The sequence below is a fragment of the Penicillium longicatenatum genome (assembly GCF_028827895.1).
Source record: "Penicillium longicatenatum strain IBT 33135 chromosome Unknown contig_3_segment0_segment0, whole genome shotgun sequence".
NCBI classification, from domain to species: domain Eukaryota; kingdom Fungi; phylum Ascomycota; class Eurotiomycetes; order Eurotiales; family Aspergillaceae; genus Penicillium; species Penicillium longicatenatum.
Genome location: NW_026643121.1, coordinates 3,711,929 through 3,723,171, shown reverse-complemented (window position 1 = coordinate 3,723,171; position 11,243 = coordinate 3,711,929). Strand labels below are relative to the sequence as shown.

At 42.5% G+C, this 11,243-nt stretch overlaps 4 protein-coding genes across 4 annotated transcripts; all 4 read left to right on the top strand.

Annotated features, from left to right (window-relative positions):
• Positions 1-1,135: 1,135 nt before the first annotated feature.
• Positions 1,136-1,626, top strand: N7484_006736 (uncharacterized protein; the record flags this gene model as incomplete). Its single annotated transcript, XM_057117154.1, has 3 exons — positions 1,136-1,425; positions 1,473-1,524; positions 1,591-1,626. The coding sequence occupies 3 exons, from the start codon at positions 1,136-1,138 to the stop codon at positions 1,624-1,626; spliced, it is 378 nt and encodes a 125-aa protein (XP_056973037.1).
• Positions 1,627-2,111: 485 nt separating this feature from the next.
• Positions 2,112-2,890, top strand: N7484_006735 (uncharacterized protein; the record flags this gene model as incomplete). Its single annotated transcript, XM_057117153.1, has 2 exons — positions 2,112-2,199; positions 2,415-2,890. The coding sequence occupies 2 exons, from the start codon at positions 2,112-2,114 to the stop codon at positions 2,888-2,890; spliced, it is 564 nt and encodes a 187-aa protein (XP_056973036.1).
• A 1,619-nt stretch (positions 2,891-4,509) lies between these two features.
• On the top strand, positions 4,510-5,934 carry N7484_006734 (uncharacterized protein; the record flags this gene model as incomplete). The annotated part of the gene is made up of 1 exon (XM_057117152.1): positions 4,510-5,934. One exon carries the CDS (start codon positions 4,510-4,512, stop codon positions 5,932-5,934), a length of 1,425 nt encoding a protein of 474 aa, XP_056973035.1.
• A 782-nt stretch (positions 5,935-6,716) lies between these two features.
• On the top strand, positions 6,717-7,166 carry N7484_006733 (uncharacterized protein; the record flags this gene model as incomplete). The annotated part of the gene is made up of 1 exon (XM_057117151.1): positions 6,717-7,166. One exon carries the CDS (start codon positions 6,717-6,719, stop codon positions 7,164-7,166), a length of 450 nt encoding a protein of 149 aa, XP_056973034.1.
• Positions 7,167-11,243: the final 4,077 nt, after the last annotated feature.

Here is an 11,243-nt window from a genome sequence, read left to right as displayed (position 1 = left end):
CCGAGCTATCTGTGATTTCACAGCCAGTCATACTAGTAGATCCTTAGCAATCTAACCTGAATGTTTTGAATTCGAAATACGACCTGTAAACAAAGTATACTAAAGGTTTTTCTGGTGCATACACCCTCTTGCTGCAACAATATTTTCGGGCTATCTATCCACATAATTCAGGACTAGATCGATGTGCCATTGCGATGGCAGGAAACATGTGGAATTCTATTTAAAGAAGCTATCTCTGGCCAGGGGCTGTAGCCGCGTTGTTCGTGGTGCGACAACTACAAGTCTAGAAATCGTATAGTTGGCAACGTGTGATTCCAGTATTCGAGAAAATCGGGCTTAGGCAGGCCTGTTCTGGAACATATCCTCCATTTGGCTGCCTGAACCCATCTTCGCATATATAATACAATGATAGCAGGTAAATTGATGCCATCAAAGTCAAACAACCTCAGCGACCGCAGACATGTGCTCCAATAGGTGCAAAACCTATCGCCCTGCACCCAGGGGCTGTGGCCATGCTATTGCGGTAGAAATTCTACGATGTGGAGACGCCTTTCGACGCCCTGGCCAAACTCCATGTCTACCTCCCTCAGGCCACCTACGAGATCTGGAACGAGACGTTGATGAGCAAGATCGAGATCTTGAGGGAAAATGCGCCGTTTGCCTGGGCGAAACACCACCAAGCTCTCAGGGCTCTGAAATTTTGGAAATTCTTTGAGGTAAGCGTTCATTGAAAACGTAATAAAATCAAGTTGCTAATCTGATTCAGGCCTTGTATCTACCTGGCATCGAGATGACTGACTGCTTGGTTCAACTTTCTCTACGACCTAAAGATTCTGGTATCAACTACTAGATCCATTTTTTCTTCTTTTTGCGAGGCTATCTGTGCATAACAGGTCATATTGTATATGGATTTCGTATTCCTCAACTAAGGGGTTCAACCCCAATTAACTATTCAAATTAACTATTCACGTCCTCAATGACTAATCGCCCCAATATTCACGTGTAACCAACTAATTGATTAGTATAACGCGTATTTGAAAAATTCGGCATTACTTACACCGCCCCCCTGGACCCCGTTTTATAAACTACGGCTGGCGCCCACAGCTTTGAACTTTAGATTATTTTATTACTCAACATGGACCTGGACCAAGCCAAGCGAGTCATCCTACGACTCCAAGAAGCGGATATGAACTACAACGATCCTTACGAACCTGTTCGACTGTATCTAGAGAAAATGGGCCACTCGTTGCAACACTTGGACGAGAATCATCATTTCATTCACATTCAACCTCCTAATCCTGATATTCCCCAAATCGACCCAAAAATTCACGTTGTAATTGATTTTGAGACGGCCAAATTTTCTGGGCCTATCGAGGGCGATTTTCCGCATGAATTTTACCGCGTTCGTCGAGAGGGGGGAAAGCTGTACGTGAGAATCCTTATAATCTATCGCTATGCTTATTTCCCTCTAGGACGCTTGCTCGATACCGTGAATCAACCTGGTTTACAAATTTTCAGCAAAAGGTTCGGCAAATCACAGACGGCTTATATCCATGGGGACATGAAATTGCTCCCATTAAACACTGATAGATCCTGGTGGTCTTCATCATTGAATCCATTATGTAGATGCATTTGTTTAACATTTTTTTTTTTATTTACATAGTCCCGTCCAGTATTGCCAATCCTAACATTTGTGTAGAACATATAGTGGAGCCTTCCACTTTGTAAAAGAATCGGTAACGGAGGGAGTAAAGACCGAAGTAAGAATGACCGTAAAATTTTCTTATCTAGCCAGTACATGACTTTATGCTATATAAGTGGCTGATAGCGCTGGCTTTGTTGCTCCGGAATCGATAGATTGAGAGCCACAAAATCTTTTTTTTTTTTTTTTTTTTTTTTTTTTTGTTTTTGTTTGGGATGTCCTTTTTGCTAAATATAGATATGCCGGTCAATTGACATTGACTAATTGACTAGCGACTTGATAATTTCATTGTCTCTTTTAATAGAGCTTCACACCCTCTGTTCATCCAGTCGCTCCCACACCAGAGTAGTGGTCATTCTAAACCCATTAGGAACCAGGACTTCTCCTGGACGCGAGTCTCAAGGAAGAGATGACTACGTCAACTTTATATCCCCATTCACAGGCGAACGAATTTGATGATACTGCCACTGTCGTCGCAGAGACCGAAGAAGCTCAAGGTAAGGAAATACTATGCAAATACCATAGAAACTAACAAGCTATTGCACAGACGTGGACTTTCCTATGTTGGAAGAATTTTATTCGCGAACACTTTTTTCGCCTGTGCAGCCGAGATCCGCTATTGATCACTTTACTATTTCTCGAGAGATAAGACCAGTCACTCCAGGTAAGCACATATTATATGCTTTCAATTACTTATACTAAATAAATTTAGATACTGTTCTTATTCACCAACCCCACACATCGGGCAGACAATATATCCCAATTCAACCTACCTTGTTTGCTGCTTGCAGGCAAATATTCCAGCGAGAAGGAATTAAGTTTCATCTTGCTGAAATTTACCTTGTTATGTGGGCGAGTACTGGCTTCCAGGGGTTGCGTGAAAACATTGGGCCGTCTTGGTTAGATCGTCTTCAGCAGCAATGGCGCAGTGGCGACTTTTCGTCGACAGACGAACAAGATATTACCGAAATGGCGCTTAGTTTGAACCGAAAGGTTCGATATCATGGAGTTCGAATAAGTGGTGGTGGTAGTGCTCCTACGGTGGCACTGATTGAAAGCATCGTACCTCATCGCGAATCCTGGAAATATTGGGACTTGAAGCTCTCCCTTCCAGACATCGGGCATGAGCTGATAGAACGAACTGAGCGACAGGAACGAGTCTTGGAAATAATATCAGATCATGATTGAACTCCCCTGTATTCTTCCACATGATTTCATCTAAATACTTTGATATATTCTTTTTCTTTTCTGCGTAATGAGAATACCAGGTGTAAGCCATATCCTCTAGATTTGCTCAAGTCTAAGAGCTAGAATGGTTAATGCATCATGCTTTTCTGCAATACCATCTTTTGACTATGATCATACTATCATACAGCGCACTTCCCGCATCCAGGCACCTATCCCTTCCTGCCTGAAGCTTGCATTAGCGTGCTGTCTCTTACAGGACTGGCCAGCATATTGTAGAATAATATAAAAGACCGGGTTGCCATCGATATCGATGGCAGCATCGCGATTTCTTGTATCCTAGGTTGGTTTTACTCGCGTCTTCCATGAATCGATGCTGTGCTTGTTTCTTGTTGAAGAGACACTTCCGTTCCCCAAGGAACCTACATTATAAATTTGCTTACGTCGTCTCACTCGGCAACTCGAGTCTTGATAGTATATTGCCTTCTGGGCCCAGTTCCATGATGCCTCCGTCTTCAAATATCGAAAAGAAGTCCCATTGCAATGAGTTGGTAAGCTAAATCCAACTATCATTGTTATTCTAGATACTAAGCTATTCCACATAGAGTTATTCTCTAAGGCTCACTGTGAGGATCCTAAATGATATCTCGAGGTTCAAGGAGTTTTTTGGATTACATTGGTCCATTGAACCATGCTCACAAGGAAAAAGGGAAATTTGCTTATTGCTTTCTGCCGAATTATACGACGGTACGACTATGAGAGTCAGGTACGCACATTCAATACATGGAGTTCGTTTACCAGAGGAAGACAAGTGGAAGCTTCTGAGCTGCCAGACTTTGTTAAGGGACGAAGAATGGTTGAGATGTATAGATGAAGGTTTCATTTTCCCGCTCGCATGGACCTAGAAAGTTTGACACAAGCACTAAATTACTTTATGAAATAGCTGTTCATCTAATTCGAAAACATAAATCAAGTTTCAGAATAGCCACTCCTTGCAACACTATGAAAATCATCATTTCATTCACATCTTCTAATCCTGATATTCCCCAAGTCGACCCGAAAATCCACTATAGTCATTGAAGCTTTGTTTTTGTGACGGCCAAGCTTTGTGGCCCTATCGAGAGTGCTTTTGCGCGTGAATTTTACCGAATCCGTCGAGAGGAAGGAGAACTTTACGTAATTACCGGCAATTGACCTGGTTTAATTTTCAGCAGGGCTCGTCAAATAAGATATAATCTGCCCTGTTCTTTTCATTATTACTATTCCCTGATATCCAACAGTAGCTCTATAGAAAAACAACTTGATACAAAATTGTCCACTACTTGGGAATGTATATCAAGAGAAACGGAAAGCATAAGATAGTATCGTTGACCAATAGAAGAGGCAATTAAAATATGGATGGAGGAGCCTGGAGTTACAAACATTTCCATCGAGAAGGAAAAAGAAAGAATCAGATCCTCAGATGAACTTGCGCTGTCAGCATGGGCCTCCTAACTTATCAAAGTAGCCCAGTTTGTGGAGTCTAAGTGTGGGTATAAAGTCGAACATACCCCACTCATTTTTGAATGCCGTTCCAAATCATACTTAAAAATCCTTCAAAAACCATTATTCCTTCCACCACAATGACAGAGCACCAAGAAAACAATATCTACGATGCACTTACACCGATCATTCATACGTTCTCCCCAGGCATTTTGCAGCTGATTCGACTTATCTCATTTATGCTTGGAATTGACCTGCTTTCCTACTCTGTTCACGTCTGCCTTCTGTTGGCCATGCCTGCACTTTTGACATTCATCTTTCCAAGGACTTTCGCGGCTCTAAAACCATGCTTTGAAGTATTCATCTCCTCCGCTGAAATAAAATATCGCAACAACCTGTACCCTCAAATCACGAAGTGGATGTCGACTGTCGAATTCCACAGTTTGTCAAGCTCTCGGATCGTCGGAACTAACGATCCGTTCGGATATCTTTGGGACATTGACATTGCGCCTGAGTTTGCGGATATCGATGATCCAGTGTATCATGGAAAAGTGATAAAAGTTCGCTACACCCCAGGACAGAGTTGTCTTCATTTCTTTCGATTTCAAAACCATTGGTTTGCCCTATATCGCGATCCGCAGGATAGTCGCAATGATCCGTTTAGCCGGAATTCCGAGAATATCATACTGTATTATTTCTCATGGAGCAAAGGCGCCCTTACGGATCTCATGGAAACCATTCAAAAGGTCAACATTGATTCCCAAAGCGGAAAAGTGAGGATTATGAATGGATATCAGTCAAAGGCAGACGTGCAATGGCGAAAAATGAGTGAAGAAAACGGACGAATGCTGGAAAGTCTAGCATTGGACAAAAGTATGAAACAAGACATCGTGTCGGATATGGAGTTATTTCTCAGTAAAGATGTCATTGCATCATATCGCAGACGCGGTGTTCCTTATCGGCGAAGCTATCTCCTTCATGGCGCTCCGGGAACTGGCAAAACCAGCCTCTGCCGCGCACTTGCTGCTAAGTTTGGACTTTCTATCTACACAATCAACCTCGCCACTGTTGACAGTTACGGTCTTCAAGAACTATTTCGCACACTACCATCCGCTCCTGAACGCTGCCTGGTTCTTCTTGAGGATATAGACAGTGCAGGGATCAAAAGACAAGTAAGTACAGTGGACGTAGGCACAATGGAGCCGACATCCCATCAGAGGGGGGTAACTCTAGGAACTGTTTTGAACGTTTTGGATGGGATCGGTACCAAAGAAGGTCATTTGTTTGTGGCCACGACAAACGTCATAGCAGAACTTGACCCTGCTCTGACTCGACCTGGTCGAATGGACCGAAAATTTGAATTTGGAAATCCTGATGCATCAACCATAACAGAATATTTCTGTCACTTTTTTGACGATTCAAAAGAAAATGTTGTTAAGCTGGCCACCGAATTTGCGAACGAAGTTCCTCATAGAAGGGTTACACCAGCTGCTCTTCAAGAATACTTTTTGCAGTGTAGCGATGACCCATTCAAGGCAGTGGCTAATGTATCTAATTTGCATTAACTAGCTAGTCATATATTAAAGGTACTAGGGCTTCAAATTCTATCTCTCCTGTTTTATTTCACGACCAATGCATCCCACCTAAACCTATGCTTTGTTGAAACTTATCCGAAAAGTCATTACCTAGTGACCGACCTAAGAATAGCCAACCTTTGAATGCCAGACCGAATCTTTCGACAGAGCCAGAAATGTCGAACCAACAAGCTTTCGTGATGGAAAACGAAGAATTCGATTTTTTTGGTGCTATTCTATGGCATTCCTTGATACTCTATGTGACTATCATAGCCTGTTTTATTTGTTGCACATCTATCCAAGAGTCCTTACGCCACGTAAGTCTAGTTTCTCCCTAATCCCGAAGCGCAACTAATTGCCATTAGCGAGAGAAGAGAGAAAGATACGGTGCCCTTTACGTTTGAAACCAGACGGGGAGTGTTAAATTTGATACCCTTGTATTTCCATAATACGTGCTGCATTTCATCTAAATCGAAGTGCAAGAAAGGTCATCTAAAGCCTAGTAAACGAAGCATCTAAACTAATGGGAAGATTCATTAAAAGCCTCAAGGGAATGGTAGGCGCAGAAGATCCGATTTGAAAGGTTAGAGTACCTGTCCTAGATGTACACCCCTTTAATCAAAACACCAGCACCCCATAAAAAGGATCTGATCGCGTTAAAAGTCAGAACACCTATTTTTCTGCACATCAAAATTGAAAATAAAACCATTTAAAAAGCTCAACGACCTGCAAACTAAGAAAGCCCGCGGCCTCACTATTGCGTCGTCTCAAATATGAATCCACGAACGAACTTTCAGCCATCTCAGACCTTCGAGGCCTACATATTCTACCAATTAGGCTTTCCCAGCAGCGCGTCTGGCTGGAAAATAGCGGAGAGATGTCAACAATTCATGCCACAGAACGAATTGTCTACGATTGTCTTCAGTCGAGCAAGTATTGTGTCTGCAACCCGCCAGTACGTCGCTCTGGACAATATATTGCAGCAGCAAATCAACCGATTGCTCGCTGAAAAGCGATACCGGGTGCCTGCCATGGAATGGTCATGTGCGGCCGCCCATTTTGAGAACACTGGCTTTACCCGAGACTGTTTGAGTGTCATCATATTTGGGAGGAGAATTGAGGAGAAAATCAATCCAAGAACTCTAATGGGAGATTACGTGGACTTGGATACCTGTCCCAAGCTCGCAGGTGGCTTTGTTCCAGATAGCGATACAGAGGCATGAAGAATTCCGCAAAGTTGCCCACTGGAATGCTGAATGAGGATTTCATCTTTTTAGAATTCGGGCCTGCTGAGGCAAATGAAAAGGGAGATATCACCCGGTGTAATTTACCAGCTCTGCCAGTTATCTTCTGTAAGTAATATGAGAGAATAAAACTTTATTTTCAATATAGTATTGGCATTCTGGTGTAATGCACGCATTATCGGGCGATGTGCTCGTGAAAGCATATACTCTCTGACATAGAGGCTAGCATATACAATCTGAACTTAAGGCGGCACTTACCCAGCCACCTTCAATAAATATCTCAAAATTCAAAAAGAGTCTAGACGTTGGGTTGGCTAGTTAGCATGCAGGGAGTCCATGCAGGGTGTCAAGGCTTCTGGAGGTAATATGTCCCCAGCTTGAACAACGCTTGAACAATCCAAGAGTTTGGCCTCACTTGAGTATACGAGGTGTTACTAAACAAGATATTAAGTCTACGCCAATCCACAAATCATACCTCAGCCATGGAAGATAAAAGTCCTCACTTCGCCATGTCTTGGCGCCAAAGAGATATTTTGCCGATATTAAATGGCCCTGAAACCAAAGAAAAACAGCTTCTTCACAAGTTCCGCCCTTTCAACAAACAGTTTCTCGATGAAGCTGGAATTGAACTTCCAGATCAACTGCCAATATGTGATATCTCTACCAGCATTTTATCACCAGAACAGAATACTAAAATACCGTTCAGCTTTGAGGAGCATAGGAAAAAAGGCAAGGAGGCCATTGATCGCGTGCCTTTCTCTGCATGGATCCAATTATCTCTTGAGATGCCGTCAGTGCATATCAATACCTTGAAACAAGAGATGGAGAAGTTGAGTCGTCTGGTATTTGATACCGAGAGCGGGAATTTCGCGAAATATAAGCTTGACATAGAATTGGTAGGCCATCATGAAATTCGCACCTTGTGATTCTAAATACTAATACCCGGTGTAAGAAATGTCACCAAACTCATCGGTTTATATATGATGCATTAAGACATGCGGTAGGCTGTATTATTGAGGGAAAGTACTCGCCCTTTGAGCTGAGTAACCTTGATATCATCAAGGGACCCTTAGAAGGGATTCTTAACCAAGCATTGCCTGTGAAGGAAGTGCTTCGACAGCTGAACTACATCAATCTCAACTGTCCACTTTCTGAAGTCAGTCTACGCGACTTGATTGATATCGACTGGGGGATACCCGAGAAACTGCACCAAACGGGAGCGCGAACGATTGCCAGAGAAATGGTCAAAGCAGATTATCGGATTTTCCAAGAGCTTCATCACTGCTACGTTAACGATTTCGTCATTCGCCAATCACTTCAAAGAATGAACCACCGGTGGCAGTTTCTTTTCTCCACTGCAAAATCAAAGTCTTCTGATCCAGTGATGAGAAATAAACTTATGAAACTTATCAAGGTATGATTACATTGAACTCGAAATGTCGGCCCTACTAACAGCATTAAAGCTACTGCATAGAGCCAAAAACTACTATTCAATGACAGCAATCAAGCAAGGTCTTGAATCAGAAGGCTTTTACGTGCCAGCTTGCCATTTGAAAGATAGCGAAAGATCTGCCCTTCACATGATACCATTTGAGGATTCTAGAAGGTTAGAAGATATATTGCAGGCTAGTTGTTCGTACCCGCTCATGATTAGCATCTTAATTAGCCTGTTTTAAAGTCACTTTCCACGAGAGGAAAAATATAAAAGTCTAAGGTATCAAAAATTGTTGCCATATACGTGTGCTACGCCCCTATTCGCCATTAAGTAAGGGTTGGTGAGGTCAGGTGACCACATGCCATCTACCTCCACTCAGAGCGGGCTTAGGCATCTCCCGCATCATACCGTATCTGTTACGTTATACGCACTTTGGTTGGTTCATCCGTGGAATTTTTTGACCCAATTGACGCGTGTGCAGATCCTTTACAGGTGTTCAATATGACCAAGCGGTTAGTGCCATATTTATCTGCACTAGCCTCTCCACATAATGACCCTACTTAGATTGTGGGGCCTCAAAAGCTATTTCGCATATATATCACATCAACTATCCGAATCCTAAATCATAAAATCCTCGCGTTCATAACTATCAGATGCCTTTTCCTGCAAAGTGCCCATCAAATCATCAATTGAACCTTCTAATAAGTCACATTCTGGCCAACCCCACTATCTACCTTCTTGGGAAGAGTGATATTCAAATACTGGAAACGATTCTTATGAAAAGCAACTACGACATAAAATACAAAGCGTCCTTGAGATTCATCATTGCATTTATAGATGCATCTATTTGTTTCGGAGCGGATCCCGGAACAATCCTCAGTCTCCTAGTCAAAGACGACTATACCGCCGAAGCTCCAGTTAGAGGAATCGATATCCTTATTGGGGCACTTGAATTGAATCGACACATAACGGTGAACTGGCTGACGAGCCGCATAAAAAATCATGGAACCTATCACCAAGCAATAATGGCAATAGGAAAGTCTCAGCACCAGGAAAGCGAAACCATGTTTTCTCATGCTCTGACACATGGGTCATTGTTACATATGGTACGCCCCTGCCTCGTGACACAATCTTTACACACTATTGTCAGCCATGTATCCTTATACAGCAACAACATTGCGGAATCGGCACCCACAGACAACATCATGGAGAGTGTGTGGACCACTGAGCAACTCGCAATCAAGAAACTTGAGCTTTTGTTCAGTCATGCAAATGAAGCCTTTGGCTGGCCTGGATACTTGATTGAGTTGGTGGCAAATGACGGAAAACTTCATGAGTTACCCATTTATCTAGAATGTACCTATATCGACTTGAGTGGGGAGGGGCGCTGCTATATTCTGCCATAATATTACACCTTCGTGATCCGTTCTCATTGATATAAAGCTGGAGATAGATCTCGCCACTTATTACAATTCTTCATGACCTAATCGAGTTTTTTTCCAATTTCAAAAAGAAAATTTGCCCTTAAAACCATGCATGAACCATTCATCAGTTGTTGGAGCTAATTTTGGACCCGCGTTCAGTACAAGGTAAAGTATACATGAAAAATTGCGCTGAAATCATGTAACATCTCGCCAGGAATTATTATCCTTTTCCAGAGAGGCCTACAGATCAGGTCATCAAAATCCACCATATATAGAGATACCCGGACCCTTTGGATCTCCACCGGAAAATTTCATATTCAGTTCGCTATTCAGTTCAAAGCAAACATGTCAAATACTAGGTATGTTCCCTATACAGAGGATTCCTACCAAGCTAACACTTATAGGCGTGGCGCATACGAGACCACAGGTGTCAAAAAGCCGGGCGCCCCTCCTCCACCGCCAAAATAAAGCTTGCTAGCTCTACTTGACCCCCTAGTACTATTGATTCAATAGCGAGATATGAGTCGTCGATGCGTTTCAAAATATATCTGGCGGGTGTTAGACAAAGCTCGGAATGCCGGGTTTTCATGTTAGAACATATCAAAATAAGTCGTTCAATTGTTACAATAAATTTGTGACGGCTTATTAACATGGTGGGTATAAAGCCAGGCGCTGGGCCTCTTATGTAATAGAGATCTGTTAGAAGTTTAGTTGAGCACTTTAGACTTGTAATACTAGGAGAAGGATAAGCCAGAATTCTCCGCCACAGTCTTTCGTATTAGCCATCCCATTTGTTACTACACGTCTACACAAGGCCCGCATGAGGACCTGAGAACCAGCGCACAAGCGCATGAGAACAACCTGGATATCAATACTGGATATCAATATCAATACAGGGCCTACTCAAAAGAGTAGAGCATGATGGAGAAAGGTTAATCCGTGATATTAGGGTAGCGGATTAGATAAGCTCTCTGATGATTAACTTACATTACCAATACCATCACAGGCGCACTTAGTGCACTATTCCAGGTATATCACTCCATATAATTCAACCAGTATGGCTTAACACAATTGATATGGCTTCACAACATCATCAAAGATATCTTTCCTAATTAATCAAGACTGAGACATATAAAACAGGACGTTCCATCCAAAATATTTAGAAGAGACAAGGAGTCCTACATATCGCCTTTTCTT